The sequence below is a fragment of the Mustelus asterias genome, chromosome 28 (assembly GCF_964213995.1).
Source record: "Mustelus asterias chromosome 28, sMusAst1.hap1.1, whole genome shotgun sequence".
NCBI classification, from domain to species: Eukaryota; Metazoa; Chordata; class Chondrichthyes; order Carcharhiniformes; family Triakidae; genus Mustelus; species Mustelus asterias.
The window spans coordinates 9,140,289-9,161,519 of NC_135828.1; the positions used below are offsets into that span (position 1 = coordinate 9,140,289).

General features: G+C 52.4%; 1 protein-coding gene and 1 non-coding gene across 7 annotated transcripts in view; both read right to left on the reverse strand.

Moving 5' to 3' along the window:
- ndst2a (N-deacetylase/N-sulfotransferase (heparan glucosaminyl) 2a) overlaps nucleotides 1-21,231 on the reverse strand; it is a 567,251-nt gene that overhangs the window by 14,405 nt on the left and 531,615 nt on the right. For all 6 annotated transcript variants that reach the window (XM_078199425.1, XM_078199429.1, XM_078199428.1 and 3 more), the window contains one exon: nucleotides 1,887-2,069. In XM_078199425.1, coding sequence (XP_078055551.1) covers nucleotides 1,887-2,069 — 183 coding nt within the window. The remainder of the gene's footprint in view (nucleotides 1-1,886; nucleotides 2,070-21,231) is intronic.
- Nucleotides 10,213-10,285, reverse strand: trnak-cuu (transfer RNA lysine (anticodon CUU)). The gene has a single exon. It is a non-coding gene; the product is annotated as a tRNA-Lys (tRNA).

A 21,231-nucleotide genomic window follows, 5' to 3' on the forward strand; every position in this document is an offset into this window, starting at 1 on the left:
ATTTCCTCCCTATCATCCCGAAGTGCTCCATGTGCCTATCCAATAGCTTCTTAAATGTTCCTAAAGTTTCTGACTCCACTATCCCTGCAGGCAGTCCATTCCACACCCCAACCACTCTCTGAGTAAAAAACCTACCTCGGACATCCTTCCTATATCTCCCACCATGAACCCTATTGTTATGCCCCCTAGTTACCGCTCCATTCACCCGAGGAAATAGTCTTTGAACGTTCACTCTATCTATCTCCCTCATCATCTTATAAACCTCTATCAAGTCTCCTCTCAACCTCCTCCGCTCCAAAGAGAAAAGCCCAAGTTCCCTCAACCTTTCCTCATAAGACCTACCCTCCAAACCAGGCAGCATCCTGGTAAATCTCCTTTGCACTCTCTCCAGTGTCTCCACATCCTTCTTGTAGTGAGGTGACCAGAACTGCACACAATATTCCAAATGCGGTCTCACCAAGGTCCTGTACAGTTGCAGCATAACCCCACGGCTCTTAAACTCAAACTCCCTGTTAATGAACGCCAACACACTATAGGCCTTCTTCACAGCTCTATCCATTTGAGTGGCAACCTTCAGAGATTTATGGATATGAACCCCAAGATCTCTCTGTTTCTCCACATTCTTCAGAACCCTACCTTTGACCCTGTAATCCACATTTAAATTTGTCCTACCAAAATGAATCACCTCGCATTTGTAAGGGACTCACTCCATTTGCCATTTTTCAGCCCAGCTTTGCATCCTATCTATGTCTCTTTGCAGCCTACAACAGCCCTCCACCTCATCCACTACTCCACCAATCTTGGTATCATCAGCAAATTTACTGATCCACCCTACAGCCCCCTCCTCTAAGTCATTTATAAAAATTACAAATAGCAGAGGACCAAGCACTGATCCCTGTGGCACTCCGCTGGTAACCGGTTTCCAGTCTGAAAATTTTCCATCCACCACCACCCTCTGTCTTCTGTTAGATAGCCAGTTACCTATCCAATCGGCCAACTTTCCCTCTATCCCACACATCCTTACTTTCTTCATAAGCCGACCGTGAGGAACTTTATCAAACGCCTTACTAAAATCCATGTATATGATATCAACTGCACTACCTTCATCTTCATACTTAGTTACCTCCTCAAAAAATTCTATCAAATTTGTGAGGCAAGACTTGCCCTTCACAAATCCGTGCTGACTATCCGGATTAAGCTGCATCTTTCTAAATGGTCGTAAATCCTATCCCTAAGGACCTTTTCCATCAACTTACCGACCACCGAAGTAAGACTAACCGGCCTATAATTACCAGGGTCATTTCTATTCCCTTTCTTAAACAGAGGAACCACATTCGCCACTCTCCAGTCCTCTGGCACTTCCAGAGTCTTCCAGTCTTCTAGTATTCCAGAGGGTTCTCCAGTGTGAGCCCACACACACATTCATAGCTCCCTCAAAGAAAATACTGCTTTGTAAATATAGGCACCAGTTCCTGGTGGGACTGTGGGACGCCAGCAGTTAAGTTTTAGAACAAAGAACAAAGAACAATACAGCACAGGAACAGGCCCTTCGGCCCTCCAAGCCCGCGCCGCTCCCCGGTCCAGGATTGAATCCTGAATCCAGGATCCCCGCCCAATTTTCCAAAGTTTTAAAAGAAGAAATAATGCTTAAAAGGGTGATCAGAGAAAAAATTTTCTGGTAACAGTAAGGATAGCTGAATCCCAGTAGTTCCTGCTTCACGGTACTTTGAGTGCACCCCGACAGCTGAGGCAGGTTAGCAGTTTCTCCCGAGACAAACATACCACAGAAATGTAATAACGTTTCAGGTGTAGTAAGACCAGTCAGCATCCACTGCCTACTCCACGGAGCAGGTAGCCGCGGCCAGGAGCTGAAACAATGCTCTTACCTGCCACAAGGGGTCCTTCTCCTCTGGGAACAGCTCAAAGTATTTGGCTGCCAGTTTTATGGGCGGCAAGGTCTGTAGTTTCAGGTTGGTCCAGCACTGGACAAACTTCACCAGGCTCTCAAACGTGTACAGGCCCAGCCGGTCGTTGCCGTAGTTCGATAGGTGGGTCATGAAGATGCTGATCTGTAAGTCAAGCCAAAGCAAGACTAAGTGAGTGACGCTTAGCACTTCAAAAGCATTGCCAAAATATCCCCGATTCACAACGGGTCCTGCAGGCATTTCTAGGTCACCATTCCCGACGACACGTTAGTCCGGAGAAATGTTATTTTTATTTGCCTCAAAGACTATTTCCTCGGGTGGATGGAGCTATTACAAGGGGGCATAACTATAGGGTTCGTGGTGGGAGATATAGGAAGGATATCAGAGGTAGGTTCTTTACGCAGAGAGTGGTTGGGGTGTGGAATGGACTGCCTGCAGTGATAGTGGAGTCAGATACTTTAGGAACATTTAAGCGGTTATTGGATAGGCACATGGAGCACACCAGGATGATAGGGAGTGGGATAGCTTGATCTTGGTTTCAGATAAAGCTCGGCACAACATCGTGGGCCGAAGGGCCTGTTCTGTGCTGTACTGTTCTATGTTCTATTTCCTGCTCACGGAAGGTTTAAAAATGTTCTGCATTGAAAGAGGGGTGTGGGGGGATTGGCGTGGAGGGAAGATGTTGGCATCGCGGCAAAGTTACTGGTCTAATAATCCAAAGGCAAGGGCTAAAGCTCTTGGGAGTTCAAATCCCACCAAGGCAGCAGGGAAAATTTTTAATTTAATGAACAAATCTGGAATATTAAAGGTTAGAGTCACCATAGTCATGAGGTGGCACGGTGGTTAGCACTGCTGCCTCACAGCGCCAGGGACGTGGGTTCGATTCCCGGCTTGGATCACCGTCTGTGCAGCACATTCACCCCGTGTCTGCATGGGTTTCCTCCGGGTGCTCAGGTTTCCTCCCACAGTCTGAAAGACGTGCGGGTTAGGGTGCATGGGCCATGCTGAATTCTCCCTCAGTGTACCCGAACAGGCGCAGGAGTGTGGTGATTAGAGGATTTTCACAGTAACTTGATTGCAGTGTTAATGTATTTGATTTGATTTATTATTGTCACATGTATTAACATACAGTGAAAAGTGTTGTTTCTTACGTGCTATACAGACAAAGCATACTGTTCATAGAGAAGGAAAGGAGAGAATGCAGAATGTAGTGTTACAGTCTTGGCTAGGGTGTAGAGAAAGATCAACATTCAAAAGTCTGATGGCAGCAGGGAAGAAGCTGTTCTTGAGTCGGTTGGTACGTGACCTCAGACTTTTGTATCTTTGTCCCGACGGAAGAAGGTGGAAGAGAGAATGTCCGGGGTGCGTGGGGTCCTTAATTATGCTGGCTGCTTTTCCGAGGCAGTGGGAAGTGTAGACAGAGTCAATGGATGGGAGGCTGGTTTGCGTGATGGGCTGGGCTACTTGTGACTAATAAATAAACTTTAACTTTAGTCCCAGATGACCACAGGCTGCTCTCTCCAATGAGGAGGGAGAGTTGACTGGTGGTGATTTTAATCTGAAGATCACCTCAGGCGAAGGTCGAGAAGGTGAGGCCTTCAGGAATAACCTCAGCCGCTCCGGGAATTGAACTCGCGCTGTTGGCATCGCTCGGCATCATGAACCAGCCGTCCAGCCAACTGAACTAAACTGAAGTTTGGAAAAGGGAATCTCAGAACTTAGGGCAGTTGAAGGCACGGCTGCCAATGGCAAAACCGGGGATGTTGAAGGTGCCACATTTGGAGGAGTGCAGAGAGGGATGTAGGAGGCTGTTACAGGGATAAGGAGGGGTGAAGTGATGGGAAGACTGAAAATAAAGGGGGAGAATTTTAAAATGGAAGTGTTGTGGGATCGGCAGCCTACGCGAGCACAGGGGTAATACACAGTGCACTGCAGACAGTCACTTCCATACAGCTCAGCATGGCTGCCACCAACTGCACTTCACAACTCGGCCACTAGAGGGGCCATAAGCTGCAATCTCAATGGTTCACGTCCCAGTTCCTCTGTGTGAAACCAAAGATCCTCAAATTAACTAAACAGGCCGATGGAGCTGTTTGAAATGTGAATGTTTGTGCAATTGCTGAAGGAGTTTAAACCTATTTGCTCAGCTCCAGATTGTACGAACAGTCTCTCTGCCTTGGGTCAAGGTGCAGCACAGAAACAGGACATGCGGCCTAACAGATTTAGGTTGGTGCTCATGCTCCACAAAGTCTCCTCCCAATGCCCCTTTCACCTTCTATTCCTCCTTCCTTCATCTGTTGATTTAGATCATAGAATCCAGACAGTGCAGGAGGCGGCCATTCAGCCTATCGAGCCTGCACCGACAACAATCCCACACAGGCCCTATCCCTGTAACATTGAGCAACATGCAGGCTCCGTCCGGGCCCGCGCGCAGGCTGCGTCCGGGCCCCCGCGCAGGCTCCGTCCGGGCCCCCGCGCAGGCTCCGTCCGGGCCCGCGCGCAGGCTCCGTCCGGGCCCGCGCGCAGGCTCCGTCCGGGCCCCCGCGCAGGCTCCGTCCGGGCCCCCGCGCAGGCTCCGTCCGGGCCCCCGCGCAGGCTCCGTCCGGGCCCCCGCGCAGGCTCCGTCCCGGTCCCCGCGCAGGCTCCGTCCCGGCCCGTGCGCAGGCTCCGTCCCGGCCCCTGCGCAGGCTCCGTCCCGGCCCCTGCGCAGGCTCCGTCCGGGCCCGTCCGCAGGCTCCGTCCGGGCCCGTGCGCAGGCTCCGTCCCGGCCCGTGCGCAGGCTCCGTCCGGGCCCGTGCGCAGGCTCCGTCCCGGCCCGTGCGCAGGCTCCGTCCGGGCCCGTGCGCAGGCTCCGTCCGGGCCCGTGCGCAGGCTCCGTCCGGGCCCGTGCGCAGGCTCCGTCCTGGCCCCTGTGCAGGCTCCGTCCGGGCCCGTGTGCAGGCTCCGTCCGGGCCCGTGCGCAGGCTCCGTCCGGGCCCGTGCGCAGGCTCCGTCCGGGCCCGTGCGCAGGCTCCGTCCGGGCTCGTGCGCAGGCTCCGTCTGGGCTCGTGCGCAGGCTCCGTCTGGGCCCGTGTGCAGGCTCCGTCCGGGCCCGTGCGCAGGTTCCGTCCGGGCCCCCGCGCAGGCCCGTCTGCAGGCTCTGTCCGGGCCCGTGTGCAGGCTCCGTCCGGGCCCGTGCGCAGGTTCCGTCCGGGCCCCCGCGCAGGCTCCGTCCGCAGGCTCCGTCTGGGCCCGTGCGCAGGCTCTGTCTGGGCCCATGTGCAGGCTCCGTCCGGGCCCGTCCGCAGGCTCTGTCTGGGCCCGTGTGCAGGCTCCGTCCGGGCCCGTGCGCAGGCTCCGTCCGGGCCCGTGCGCAGGCTCCGTCCGGGCCCCCGCGCAGGCTCCGTCCGGGCCCCCGCGCAGGCTCCGTCCGGGCCCCCGCGCAGGCTCCGTCCGGGCCCGTGCGCAGGCTCCGTCCGGGCCCGTGCGCAGGCTCCGTCCGGGCCCGTGCGCAGGCTCCGTCCGGGCCCGTGTGCAGGCTCCGTCCTGGCCCCTGTGCAGGCTCCGTCCGGGCCCGTGTGCAGGCTCCGTCCTGGCCCCTGCGCAGGCTCCGTCCGGGCCCGTGCGCAGGCTCCGTCCGGGCCCGTGCGCAGGCTCCGTCCGGGCCCGTGCGCAGGCTCCGTCCGGGCTCGTGCGCAGGCTCTGTCTGGGCCCGTGTGCAGGCTCCGTCCGGGCCCGTGCGCAGGTTCCGTCCGGGCCCCCGCGCAGGCTCCGTCCGGGCCCGTCCGCAGGCTCTGTCTGGGCCCGTGTGCAGGCTCCGTCCGGGCCCGTGCGCAGGTTCCGTCCGGGCCCCCGCGCAGGCTCCGTCCGCAGGCTCTGTCTGGGCCCGTGTGCAGGCTCCGTCTGGGCCCGTGCGCAGGCTCTGTCTGGGCCCATGTGCAGGCTCCATCCGGGCCCGTCCGCAGGCTCTGTCTGGGCCCGTGTGCAGGCTCTCGTCCGGGCCCGTGCGCAGGCTCCGTCCGGGCCCGTGCGCAGGCTCCGTCCGGGCCCGTGCGCAGGCTCCGTCCGGGCCCGTGCGCAGGCTCCGTCCGGGCCCCCGCGCAGGCTCCGTCCGGGCCCGTGCGCAGGCTCCGTCCGGGCCCGTGCGCAGGCTCCGTCTGGGCCCGTGCGCAGGCTTCCTCCAGGCCCGTGCGCAGGCTCCGTCCGGGCCCGTGCGCAGGCTCCGTCCGGGCCCGTGCGCAGGCTCCGTCCGGGCCCGTGCGCAGGCTCCGTCCGGGCCTTTACGGGCTCTGCTTACTCTGTGCAAACACCCGCCTTGTGAATCTGTAACTCCGCTGTGGGCACAACCTCACTAAATAGTGAATGCCCGGCATAATTACTAATCACCTGGGGATACACTTAACCTGTAAAAGATTAATGTGTTACTGAAGCTACATTGTTAGTAACTTACTCACACCTGCTGTTATTCCTGACGTGGCCACTGCAGCTTTTGAAAGGATCGCAGGGATCTTGCTGCTATCCGGAAATGTCTTGTGACAGATGTCCAGAGTGTCCCTTAAATGGTGTGAACCCACGACACTGACTGGATGAATCTATACACGTCCCTGCGCCAACAGGGAGTTACACATGGGGAAGGAGGCCTTGGCAGCCCTTACTTGGTCTGGCGTACATGTGACTCCAGACCCACAGCAATGGAGGCCAATCAGGGAGGCACCAGAAGTGAGATTCAGTGGAGCACAGATATCTCGGGCGGGGGGAGGGGGGGGATATGGTTATGGGGCTGGAGGAGGTTACACGGATAGGAAGGGGCAAGGTCGCAGAAAGGTTTGAAAACAAAAGCTGAAATCTCCCCCCACCCCCCTCCCTTTTACGGATGCACCATAGAAAGCACCCTTTCTGGTTGTATCACAGCTTGGTATGGCTCCTGCTCTGCCCAAGACCGCAAGGTATGACAAAAGGTCGTGAATGTAGCCCAATCCATCACGCAAACCAGCCTCCCATCCATTGACTCTGTCTACACTTCCCGCTGCCTCAGCAAAGCAGCCAGCATAATTAAGGACCCCACGCACCCCGGACATTCTCTCTTCCACCTTCTTCCTTCGGGAAAAATATACTAAAGTCTGAGGTCACGTACCAACCGACTCAAGAACAGCTTCTTCCCTGCTGCTGTCAGACTTTTGAATGGACCTACCTCGCATTAAGTTGATCTTTCTCTACACCCTAGCTATAGAAACATAGAAACCCTACAGTGCAGAAGGAGGCCATTCGGCCCATCGAGTCTGCACCGACCACAATCCCACCCAGGCCCTACCCCCGCATATTTTACCCGCTAATCCCTCTAACCTACGCATCTCAGGGGCAATTTTAACCTGGCCAATCAACCTAACCTGCACATCTTTGGACTGTGGGAGGAAACCGGAGCACCCGGAGGAAACCCACGCAGACACGAGGAGAATGTGCAAACTCCACACAGACAGTGACCCGAGCCAGGAATCGAACCCGGGACCCTGGAGCTGTGAAGCAGCAGTGCTAACCACTGTGCCGCCCTATGACTGTAACACTGCATTCTGCCCCCTCTCCTTTCCTTCTCTATGAACGGTATGCTTTGTCTGTATAGCGCGCAAGAAACAATACTTTTCACTGTATGTTAATACATGTGACAATAATAAATCAAATCAAATCGAGTCCCGCAGGTGACAGAGGGTGTAGACAATGGGGTGACCCATTGACAACAACAGGATCACAAGATCCCTCCACCAGCGGCCAATGGTGGGCCGCCACAAAGCACTCCGCCGGGGAGGAGGAAAATCCCACACAAAGAGTGAGAAATTCAGAACTGGACCAGGAGCCAATGTCGGTCAGGGAGCAGTGCGGGGGTTGGGACTTGGTGCAAGGGGGATACAGGGAGTGAAAGCTTTGGATGAGCCAAGAGTGGAAGAGGGGGGGGGGGGGGGGTGTTAGAATGTAACCGCTGACAACTTTGTATTGGATGTAATGTGACCAATGGGAACAAGATGTAAGGGTCAGCTGACCCAGTAAACCATGGAACCAATCACAGAGTGATGTAATAGTCAGCTGACTCACTATAAATAAGGAACTATGTAGAATTGTGGGGGAGCTGAGTGTGGCCCAGGGCGAGGCCCCAAGTTTGGAACAATGATGTTTCTTTATTAAACCCTTCCTTTGATTTATAAATGGGAGTAAGTTTTGTTGTATTTTCATTCGCTGCGTTTTGAAGAGTTCCTTCTGAAGAAATGGGGGTCGGGGGGTGGGGGGTCGGGGGGTGGGGGGTCGGGGGTGTCGAGGGGTGGGGGGTCGGGGGGGGTCGAGGGATGGGGGGTCGGGGGGTGGGGGGTGGACCAGGAGGAAGCCGCAAACCTCTTTAGCACCGAATGGTTCACGAGGGAGGGCAAGGGTTTGGAATCGAGCTGTGTCTGTCCGGCAGAGGCAGACTAGGCTGGGAGTGGTTCGGGGCTGCGCGGGGAGCCACAGGTGGGCCGCTGGAGTTTGGAAAAGGAAACCACCCCCCACCGCCCCCCCCAACGTCTCAACATAAACAGACAGAGAAAACTCATTGTGACTGAGTGACGCTCATTCCTGAATCAAAGTGATCCAGTTCACCTCTTCCACAAGACTGGGGGAGGGTGGGGGGAAAGGGGGTGGCAGGTCTCCAGTAGCAGACATGCAATACCACTTAATGTTTGGACAGCACTCTTTGTTACGTCCCACTATGCAAACAAGAGGCAATGTTTTTCAAAGCCCTCAATGTGATCAGCAGTCGGTTTCCTATATTTTTGGCTTGGGACAAAGTTCATTTCATTCAGTTCAGCTCTCACAGAGATGTCTTTATTACAGGGGAGGATTGTGCATTGTCAACATAGACTACCCCCCCCCCCTTTGGCAGTTCCCAGCGAATCGCGCACACAGACCTCCGTTCCATTTGCCTTCTCCCTTCTTCTTCTTTGTTGCTGCACAGGGAACTTTGCAAAGATGTTTGCTTTCGAAATCCGACCGATTCACCGAACGGGTTCTGAAGCCGTCAGTTTAAATATTAAAGCCAATGGAACACGTGTGCGTCGTGGTGGAACAGGGGAGATCATCTCATTAACCTGCCTCAGAGGGGAGACCCCCCCCCCCCTCACCACATCCTCCAGCTCAATGTGCCAGACAGCACGGGCAGACTCTGGCTCAGTGGGAAGGCGGGGGTTGGGTGGGGAACCTGCGGCCCAAGGTCCACGTGCGGCCCATCAGGGTTCTGAGTGTGGCCCCACAAGACATTTTATTAACCAGTACCCACACTCAGGATTGCCACATTCCGCTGATTCCTGTCCGTGTAGTTTTTTTTCCTGCCAGTATGGCTGAAATGATGCACATAAAACAAGGGCAAGTGAAGCAAGGTGCGTGCTGATTGCTCACAACATCGACTGGGAGAGCTGTGCGCTCCCTCTGCGTCCAAAGTGTTAACATTTCTTTGGTCTTTACCATTTAAAGTTGACAAGAGTTCTATAATACACAAATGAAGTACTTTCTATAATTTATGAAATATTCAGTGTGTATTAAATATATACAATTAAATTCAAGGGGACATGGTTCATCACAGGAAACTACAAAGGGTTGTGAGCGTAGCCCAGTCCATCACGCAAACCATCCTCCCATCCATTGACTCCATCCACACTTCCCGCTGCCTCGGCAAAGCAGCCAGCACAATCGACCATCCCATTGAGGGAGAATTTAACACGGCCAATGCACCCTAACCAGCATGTCTTTACGACTGTGGGAGGAAACCGGAGCACCCGGAGGAAACCCACGCAGACACGGGGAGAATGTGCAGACTCCGCACAGGCAGTGGCCCAGGCCGGGAATCGAACCTGGATCCCCGGCGCTGAGAGGCAGCGGCGCGGACCACCGTGCAGCCCCTACCAACAGCTTGTAGAAAATCGCTTTCCCTTGCACATCAGGCAGCTGTCAAAGCGATGTTGGAAAGTTTATCGTTTCTGCGGTGGGCTGGTGTGATGAGGAGCAAAGAACAAAGAAAATTACAGCACAGGAACAGGCCCTTCGGCCCCTCCAAGCCTGCACCAACCACGCTGCCCGACTGAACTAAAAACGGGGACCATATCCTTCTATTCCCATCCTATTCATGTATTTGTCAAGACGCCCCTTGAAAGTCACTATCGTATCTGCTTCCATTACCTGCCCCGGCAGTGGGTTCAAGGCACTCACCACCCTCTGTGTAAAAACTTGCCTCGTACATTTCCTTTAAACCTTGCCCCTCGCACCTTGAACCTACGCCCCCTAAAAACAATGACGCCCAACGTGAGGCTCGAACCCAGGACCCTGAGATTAAGAGTCTCATGCTCTACCGACTGAGCTAGCCGGGCGCATTTCTGGCAGCAGCTCAGTGTGTTCCCAAACGGGCATTTTAAGTTTAAAACCAAACACCATTGCCCCCTGATGGAATACAACAGATGTGTGTGGTGTGGGTGGGGGGGGTTGTCCTCCACTTTAGAAGGGAAAAGGGAAGTCAACCTTCCTCTGCTCTCCCAACCGGTTCTCGCTGTGTGGAGGAGTGACTGAGACTTAAAAGGTGCTGGGGAAATAGATTGCACCATTCCAATTGCTCAGAGTATTACAAAGACAATGTGAATTCAATCTGAGCAACTGATACTGCTTCACCCAACTCCGTCCAAGTGTTAGACGACTATTGGTGCATTGGCCAATCAACCTCAACGCAACTTAAAACAATGTCGCTCTCTCGTGCCGAGATTTTAAAAGCAAATGTGTGTGTGGAGGACAAACACACACTGATTCATCACCAACCAATACAACCACACCTATTCCTTTTCATGGTGACCTAATTATGTCACATGAAGTCAATCAGAACTTTAAACATTCATCAGCTGGTGTAGAATTGCACTAGAGACCAACTATTGTTGACCAATATATACAACTGACCAATCAAAAGAGAGAGAAAAAACTCATGACCAGTCTACCATAGAACATAGAACAGTACAGCACAGAACAGGCCCTTCGGCCCACGATGTTGTGCCAAGCTTTCTCTGAAACCAAGATCAACCAAAAACAAATCAACCAAAACATTGAACTGGACCCAGCCATAGAAATACTGCAGCTACCAGAGCAAGTCAGAAACTAGGAAGTCAGGGGCGAGCAACTCCTGACTCCCAAAACCTTGTCCACCATCTACAAGGCACAAGTCAGGAGTGTGATGGAATACTCCCCACTTGCCTGGATGGGTGCAGCTCCAACAACACTCAAGAAGCTTGGCACCATCCAAGACAAAGCAGCCCCGCTTGATTGGCACCTCATCCACCACTTTCAACATCCATTCCTTCCACCACCCACACTCTGGGCAGGATTTTACAACCTCACTCAAACCGAGACTAGAAAATCCTGCCGGAAGTCAATGGGACACTTCCACTGTCCGCCCCTCGCCCGCTCCGATTCCGTGGCGGACGGGGCGGTAGGATTCTGGTCACTGTGGCAGCAGTGTGTACCATACACAAGATGCACTGCAGCAACTCACCAAGGCTCCTTCAACAGCATCTTCTGGGCCACCTAGAAGGACAAGGGGACAAGGGAACACCACCATCTTGAAGTTCCCCTCCAAGCCACACACCATCCTGGCTTGGAAATATGTGGGCCATGCCTTCACTGTCGCTGTTTCAAAATCCTGGAACTTTCTCCCTAACAGCACTGCGGGTGTACCTACACCAGACTGACTCCAGAAGGCTGCTCACCACTACCTTTCCAAGGGCAATTGGAGGTGGGCAATAAAAGTGTTGGCCTGGCCGCGTCCCACGAAAGAATAATAAAATAATCGAACTCTCACGGCTGGCCTCGCTCTCTAATTGCCGGTTTGGAAATTTGACTGGGTGACATTGTTGCTGAAACGATGGAGCCAGTCACAAATGCTTTCATCTGGTTTTGGATGGTGCGACTTGTTTGAAAGGAGCTATCTTCATAATCATGGAACCGCAGGATAATGTATTCACTGTTCGTTTTGCCAATATGCAAACTGGGCGCACACAGCTCTGCAGCAAAGCAGCACCAGTCAATGTTCTTACATCCTAACCATGAAAAATCATCCAATATCGTCAAACTACAGAGTGTAAGACAACGCCGACAGGGTGACTGAGAAAACGTTGCCCATCAGCACTCGCTATCAAAGGCTGCGGTCTTGACTGACACGTAGGCGCACTGTGCGATTGCACTAGAGAGGGAGCAGAGGAGGTTCACCAGGACGTGGCCTGGGCTCGAGTGTTTCAACTCTGAAGAGAGGCTGGGGTTGTTTTCCCCAGAGAAGGCTGGGTGGGGGGAGCGGGAGGGGGAGGGGGGGGGGGGCAGGGGAAGCCTCATCAATTTGTACAGAATTATGAAACACAGAGATAGGGTAGATAGGAAGGAACTTTACTTACCAGAGGGGTCAATAACCACGGGGAACAGATTTAAGGTAAGAGGCAGTTGACTTAGAGAGGATTTGAGGAAAATCTCTTTCAACCAGAGGGTGGTGGGAGTCCAGAACTTGCTGAAAGGGTGAGAGAAGCGGGAACCCTCACAACATTGAAGATATAGATGAGCACTTGAAAGGTCAGAGCATACAAGGCTACAGAATAAGTGCTGGAAAATGGGATTAGAATACAAAGAACGAAGAAAATTACAGCACAGGAACAGGCCCTTCGGCCCTCCAAGCCTGCACCGACCATGCTGCCCCGACTGAACTAAAACCCCCTATCCTTCCGGGGACCATATCCCTCTATTCCCATCCTATTCATGTATTTGTCAAGATGCCCCTTAAAAGTCACTATTGTATCCGCTTCCACTCCCTCCCCCGGCAGCGTGTTCCAGGCACCCACCACCCTCTGTGTAAAAAACTTCCCTTTAAACCTTGCCCTTCGCACCTTAATTCCTATGCTCCTTGATGTGGAGATGATGTGGAGATGCCGGCGTTGGACTGGGGTGGGCACAGTAAGAAGCCTCTCACAAAACCAGGTTAAAGTCCAACAGGTTTGTTTGGAATCACAAGTTTTCGGAGCGCCGGCGCAGTGATTCCAAATAAACCTGTTGGACTTTAACCTGGTGTTGTGAGAGACTTCTTAATGGATTAGAATTGATAGGAGCTTGATAGCCAGCGCAAGCTTGATGGGCCGAAGGGCCTCTTTTTGTGCTGTAAAACTCTATGGGCGGGATTTTATGGTCTCGCTCGAAAATTCCCGCCCAAGATCAACCGACATTTCCGTTGTCCGCCCCTCGCCCACTCCAATTCTGTGGCAAACGAGGTGGGAGTACTCCAGCGTCTAACTCTGTTCATCACCACACTAACTCAATAACGTTTACACTTAGAGCTCACATCAAGGGAAATATGAACTTGGGTTGGGGGTGGGAGAGGAAAGGGTTAGTTCTTTACGACCCTGTAGTAATCTTAATTGAAATATTTGAGAATTATCACACTTAAAAGAAAAACACTCGATCTCTTCTGGTGTTGAGGGAATAGTGTGCATTGAAAGTAGTCTCCTTTAGTTGGCTTGTAGAGTCATGGGGGAATCTGCCCAATCCAGCTGCCAAGGGATTCGTAGCGGGTGAGGGCCTGGACAATGCAGAGATCCGCTGATCTCGGGCAGGATTGTCCGGTTTTGGGGCGAGCGCGGCAGGAAAATCCCGCCTATAAAGTTTATTTATTAGTCACAAGTAGGCTTGCGTTAACACTGCAATGAAGTTACTGTGAAATTCCCCTAGTCGCCACACTCCGGCGCCTATTTGGGTCAATGTACCCAACCAGCACGTCTTTCAGAATGTGGGAGGAAACCGGAGCACCCGGAGGAAACCCACGCAGACACGGGGAGAATGTGCAAACTCCACACAGACAGTCACCCGAGACTGGAATCGAACCCAGGTCCCTGCAGCTGTAAGACAGCAGCAGTAACCACTGTGCCATCGCGCTGCCATCGATATGGTGGATTTCATAAGCTAATCCCAATTGCCCGCATTTGGCCCATATCCCTCTATGCCCATTTTACCCATGTAACTATCTAAATGCTTTTTAAAAGACAAAATTGTACCCGCCTCTACTACTGCCTCTGGCAGCTTGTTCCAGACACTCACCACCCTCTGTGAGAAAAAAATTGCCCCTCTGGACACTTTTGTATCTCTCCCCTTAAACCTATGCCCTCTAGTTTTAGACTCCCCTACTTTTGGGAAAAGATATTGACTATCTAGCTGATCTATGCCCCTCATTATTTCATCATAAAAATCATAGAAACCCTACAGTACAGAAAGAGGCCATTCGGCCCATCGAGTCTGCACCGACCACAATCCCACCCAGGCCCCACCCCCATATCCCACCCGCTAATCCACGCATCCCAGGACACAAAGGGGCAATTTTAGCATGGCCAATCAACCTAACCCGCACATCTTTGGACTGTGGGAGGAAACCGGAGCACCTGGAGGAAACCCACGCAGACACGAGGAGAATGTGCAAACTCCACACAGACAGTGACCCAAGCCGGGGAATCGAACCCAGGTCCCTGGAGCTGTGAAGCAGCAGTGCTAACCACTGTGCTACCGTGCCGCCCATATAGACCTCTATAAGATCACCCCTCTTATAGACCTCTATAAGATCACCCCTCAGCTTCCTACGTTCCAAGGAAAAAAGTCCCAGTCGATCCAGCTTCTCCTTATAACTCAAACCATCAAGTTCCGGTAGCATCCTAGTAAATCTTTTCTGTACTCTTTCTAGTTTGATAATGTCATTTCTATATCAGGGTGACCAGAACTGTACACAGTATTCCAAGTGCGGCTGTACTAATGTCTTGTACAACTTCAACAAGACGTCCCAACTCCTGTATTCAATGCTCTGACCAATGAAACCAAGCATGTCAAATGCCTTCTTCAACACTCTGTCCGCCTGTGTCTCCACTTTTAAGGAGCTATGAACCTGAACTCCTAGATCTCTTTGGTTCTATAACCCTCCCCAACATCCTACCATTAACTGAGTAAGTCCTGCCCCGGTTTGATCTACCAAAATGCATCACCTCGCATTTATCTAAATTAAACTCCATCTGCCATTCACCAGCCCACTGGCCCAATTGATCAAGAATTCTTTGCAATTCTAGGCAACCTTCTTCACTGTCCACTATGCCACCAATCTTGGTGTCATCTGCAAACTAATGTAGGAAACCTGGCAGTTAATTTGCACACAGTAAACTCCCACAAATTGACCACAGCTCGGTAATGGCTTCTGGGGATGCCGACTGAGAGATAAATGGCAAAATAGTGCCATGAAATCAGGATACCAAATTTGATGATAAACCCTGATCATCATGAATGGCGGAGCAGGCTTGAAGGGCCGAATGGCCTCCTCCTGCTTCTATTTTCTATGTTTCATCCACACGATCGGTTTAACCTCTCAGCTTGCGAAATGGCACCTCCGACAGTGCAGCACTCCCTCACTACTGCACAGCAGAGTCAGCTTTGGTGTTTGAGCTTAACTGCCCGGAGTGGGGCTTGAACTCACAACCGGAGCTGACCCGGAGGCTGGAGTGTGCTAGCACTGAGCCACAGCTGAGTGAAACGGCGTTCTTCAGTTCCTTACAGATTCTACAAGAGCGTTAGGGCCTGTGTCCCTTCAGTCTACGCAGTGAACCCGAGTACCAAAGCTTTCTCAAGTTACTGGGAAATTGACAGCAGAACATGACATTTCAGTCAAGTTCTGGAAAAGTAATTCCAAATGGATTGGGAAAAGAATACTTGGATGATTTCTGAAGAGCCGATGGGATGGATATTAAAACATCACGATCATTCTGGGTACAAGGCCTATTGCATGCTCTAGCATGAGATTGTATGAATGGCATTGAGGGAATGCTGCACTCTTGGGAGATGCCATCGTTCAGGAGAAACATCCACCTCAGGTCACACCCGCCCATAATCCTGTTGTGCTTTTTGGCAGCCAGTTCTAGTCAACACAACAATCTCAACCACACACCGTCTCAAAACAGACTGCTGCTTGTGCAATTTGGTTTCCACTGACAGAGTAACTTTCGGAACGTATGAGAGGTGGGATAAGACATTACACGGTGGCACAGTGGTTAGCACTGCTGCCTCACAGCGCCAGGGACCCGGGTTCGATTCCCATCTTGGGTCACTGTCTGTGAGGAGTCTGCACATTCTCCCTGTGTCTGCGTGGGTTTCCTCCGGGTGCTCCGGTTTCCTCCCACAGTCCAAAGGTGTGCTAGTTAGGTGCACTGGCCGTGCTAAATTGGCCCTCAGTGTACCCGAACAGGCGCCGGAGTGTGGCGACTAGGGGATTTTCACAGTAACTTCATTGCAATGCTAATGGAAGCCTACTTGTGACTAATAAATACTAAGACTAAAAAGACTTTTCAAAGACTGTGTGGAGTTTGCACGTTCTCCCCATGTCTGCGAGGGTTTCGTCCGGGTGCTCCTGTTTCCTCCCACACTCCAAAGATATGCAGGTCAGGTAGATTGACCATGCTAATTTGCTCGTTGGTCTCCCAGGATGTGTAGTTTAGGTGGACTGGCCGTGCTAAATTGCTCCTTAGTGTCCCAAGATGTGTAGGTTAGATGGATTAGCCAATGCTAAACTTGTGGGGTTTATGGGATAGGGTGGGGGAGGGGGCCTGGTTAAGGTACTCTGTCAGAGAGCTGGTGCAGACTCGATGGGCTGAATGTTCTCTTCTGCACTGTCGGGATTCTATGATTCATGAATGAAAGTTGTTTGTTTGTGTGACTTGATGCAAAAATATCTGTTTCTATCAACGAGCTAGCGTTTCAGTGAGGCGCCCTCACCCTTCCACGGGGTGTTTGCATAAGGAAGGTGTGTGAACATAGAACATAGAACATTACAGCGCAGAACAGGCCCTTCGGCCCACGATGTTGCACCGACCAGTTAAAAAAAAAACTGTGACCCTCCAACCTAAACCAATTTCTTTTCGTCCATGAACCTATCTACGGATCTCTTAAACGCCCCCAAACTAGGCGCATTTACTACTGATGCTGGCAGGGCATTCCAATCCCTCACCACCCTCTGGGTAAAGAACCTACCCCTGACATCGGTTCTATAACTACCCCCCCTCAATTTAAAGCCATGCCCCCTCGTGCTGGATTTCTCCATCAGAGGAAAAAGGCTATCACTATCCACCCTATCTAAACCTCTAATCATCTTATATGTTTCAATAAGATCCCCTCTTAGCCGCCGCCTTTCCAGCGAAAACAATCCCAAATCCCTCAGCCTCTCCTCATAGGATCTCCCCTCCATACCAGGCAACATCCTGGTAAACCTCCTCTGCACCCTCTCCAAAGCCTCCACATCCTTCCTGTAATGTGGGGACCAGAACTGCACACAGTACTCCAAGTGCGGCCGCACCAGAGTTGTGTACAGTTGCAACATAACGCTACGACTCCTAAATTCAATCCCCCTACCAATAAACGCCAAGACACCATATGCCTTCTTAACAACCTTATCTACTTGATTCCCAACTTTCAGGGATCTATGCACACATACACCTAGATCCCTCTGCTCCTCCACACTATTCAAAGTCCTCCCGTTAGCCCTATACTCAACACATCTGTTATTCCTACCAAAGTGAATTACCTCACACTTCTCCGCATTAAACTCCATCCGCCACCTCTCGGCCCAACTTTGCAACCTGTCTAAGTCTTCCTGCAAACTACGACACCCTTCCTCACTGTCTACCACACCACCGACTTTGGTGTCATCAGCAAATTTGCTAATCCACCCAACTATACCCTCATCCAGATCATTAATAAATATTACAAACAGCAGTGGCCCCAAAACAGATCCCTGAGGTACACCACTTGTAACCGCACTCCATGATGAATATTTACTATCAACCACCACCCTCTGTTTCCTATCCGCTAGCCAATTCCTGATCCAATTTCCTAGATCACCCCCAATCCCATACATCTAAATATAATGGACTTGTGGCACTAGGCCAGAAGCAGATGGGATTCACAAAGCCTTTCCAAACCCGACTGAATGCACACATCCAACTGCCTTATGTTGGAATTGAAGTGCTGAGGGTAATGATTCTACTCAGAAACTGCTGGAAGGTTCCTGCGATAGGTGGGAAGATAGCCCTGTCGGAATCAATGACAGATCTCAAATCTGACTAAACTCTGCGCTGTGGAACTTGTGCGAAATCAGACAAAAGAACAAATTCACTGAAGGCAGCCAACAAAACCGACAGAGTTACGGAGACAATTGGGAGTGTGGGATGCAATCGGATGATGGCTCTCTTCCGATGACATCCCAAAAGTCTGCTTCAGACAAACAAACTTCTACTTCTGCATTTCTGTAGTGCCTATTACAGGCTTCAGGACATCCCAGAGTGTTCTGCAGCCAATCAAGTACTTCTGATGTGTAATCAGCAGGGTAGGGTACCTTGGCAGACAAAGGAATTCATCCTGATTTAACCTTTATATATTAGTGTCACAAGTAGGCTTACATTAACACTGCAATGAAGTTACTGTGAAAATCCCCCAGTCGTCACACTCCGGCGCCTGTTCGGGTAACACTGAGGGAGAATTTAGCACGGCCAATGCACCCTAACCAGCACGTCTTTCGGACTGGGGGAGGAAACCGGAGCACCCGTAGGAAACCCACGCAGACACGGGGAGAATGTGCAAACTCCACACAGTGACCCAAGCCGGGAACGGAGCCTGGTTCCCCGGCGTTGAGAGGCACTGACCACTGTCATCCTGGTCAAGATAGATCCTCAATCAACCTCACAAAGACAAATTGCTTGGCCATTACCAATTGCTGGTTGTGGGAGCTTGCCGTGCGCAAACTGGGTTTCCAACGCTAACACAGACACCACACTTCAAAAGCACCTCATTGGCTGTAAAGCACTTTGGGAAGTCGCGCCGTTGTGAATGCCCCCCCCCCAGAAATGTATGTCTATCTTCGACACTTGTTTTCAGGCCTTACCAGTGTTTACCCAAGGATGGTAGAGCTAAAATTGGCACCTGGGCCTCAATAACACTTTGAGCCAGTTGCTAGTCCCAATGCCCAGAAGGTGGGGAGATGTTCACCACATCTGCCAGGGGGCAGTCTTGCCTCCACAGAAGATTCCTTTAAGTTTTCAAAAAAAAAAGAACCACACCTTTTGGTGACTGAAGGATCCAGAGAGCATCCTTCCTGCTCATCCTAAACAGGTTCAACACAAGGCTCCTTCATCAGGCGTCGGGCCGCCTAACTAACACGTGCAAGGAAGCCTAGTGAATGCTTTAGGCTGTTCAAGACAGAATCCCACAGCGCAGAAGAAGCCCTTCAGCCCATCGAGTTCGCACCGACGCATGAAATGCCCTGACCTGCCCACCCAATCCCACTTGAGAATCACAGAATACCACAGACCCCGAAAGAGAATGGGTATGACCACTAAGACGGTGGCATTAACACAGGTGCAGATTAGGAGAGGGTGGCATATGTCCCACTGCGACATTTAACAGCATCGTACCAGTCTTATCTCCAAAATATGGACACTAATTCTACCCCATGACGATCACATGCAATAATAATTTTAAAAGAATCTTTTAACAGAATAATGAGCGATGCGAGATGCTAATTCGATGCTGTTGAAGCCTGCAGTTCTGAAATGTAAATTGTCGCCCAGAGAAGACATTATTCTCAAGGTGATAAAACTGGCGTTATCCATTGGGAAGGGGTCGAGCTGGCAGCATTATGAAGCACGCATTTCTCTGAAACAATCTCCAAAAGCAATTGAGCAACAAGAAAATGTCCTTCTCTTCCAGTGAGTTCTCAATGTCTTTGTTTCAACACACACCTTAATTAAAAAGACTGAGGTGCACGGGCGCACACACATGTACACAGACTCGTGCATGTGCAGACACACACAGGCTCGCGCATGTGAGCACACACACACAGACTCGCGCATGTGCAGACACAGACTCGCGCATGTGCACGCACACACAGACTCGCGCATGTGCACGCACACACAGACGCGCGCATGTGCACACACACACAGACGCGCGCATGTGCACACACACACAGACGCGCGCATGTGCACGCACACACAGGCTCGCGCATGTGCACGCACACACAGGCTCTCGCATGTGCACACACACACAGACGCGCGCATGTGCACACACACACAGGCTCGCGCATGTGCACACACACACAGGCTCGCGCATGTGCACGCACACACAGGCTCGCGCATGTGCACACACACACAGACGCGCGCATGTGCACACACACACAGACGCGCGCATGTGCACACACACACAGACTTGCGCATGTGCGCATACACAGGCTCGCGCATGTGCAGACACACAGACACGCGCATGTGCAGACACAGACTCGCGCATGTGCACACACACACAGACTCGCGCATGTGCACGCACACACAGACGCGCGCATGTGCACACACACACAGACGCGCGCATGTGCACACACACACAGACGCGCGCATGTGCACACACATACAGACGCGCGCATGTGCACACACACACAGACGCGCGCATGTGCGCATACACAGGCTCGCGCATGTGCAGACACACAGACACGCGCATGTGCAGACACACACTCGCGCATGTGCACACACACACAGGCTCGCGCATGTGCACACACACACAGGCTCGCGCATGTGCACACACACACAGGCTCGCGCATGTGCACACACACACAGGCTCGCGCATGTGCACACACACACAGGCTCGCGCATGTGCACACACACACAGGCTCGCGCATGTGCACACACACACAGGCTCGCGCATGTGCACACACACACAGGCTCGCGCATGTGCATACACACACAGGCTCGCGCATGTGCACACACACACAGGCTCGCGCATGTGCACACACACACAGGCTCGCGCATGTGCACACACACAGGCTCGCGCATGTGCACACACACAGGCTCGCGCATGTGCACACACACACATGCTCGCGCATGTGCACACACACACAGGCTCGCGCATGTGCACACTCACACAGGCTCGCGCATGTGCACACACACAGGCTCGCACAGGTGTGCACACACACACAGGCTCGCACATGTGCACACACACACAGGCTCGCGCATGTGCACACACACACAGGCTCGCGCAGGTGCACACACACACAGGCTCGCGCATGTGCACACACACACAGGCTCGCGCATGTGCACACACACACAGGCTCGCGCATGTGCACACACACACAGGCTCGCGCATGTGCACACACACACAGGCTCGCGCATGTGCACACACACACAGACGCGCGCATGTGCACACACGCACAGACTTGCTCATGTGCACACACACACAGACTTGC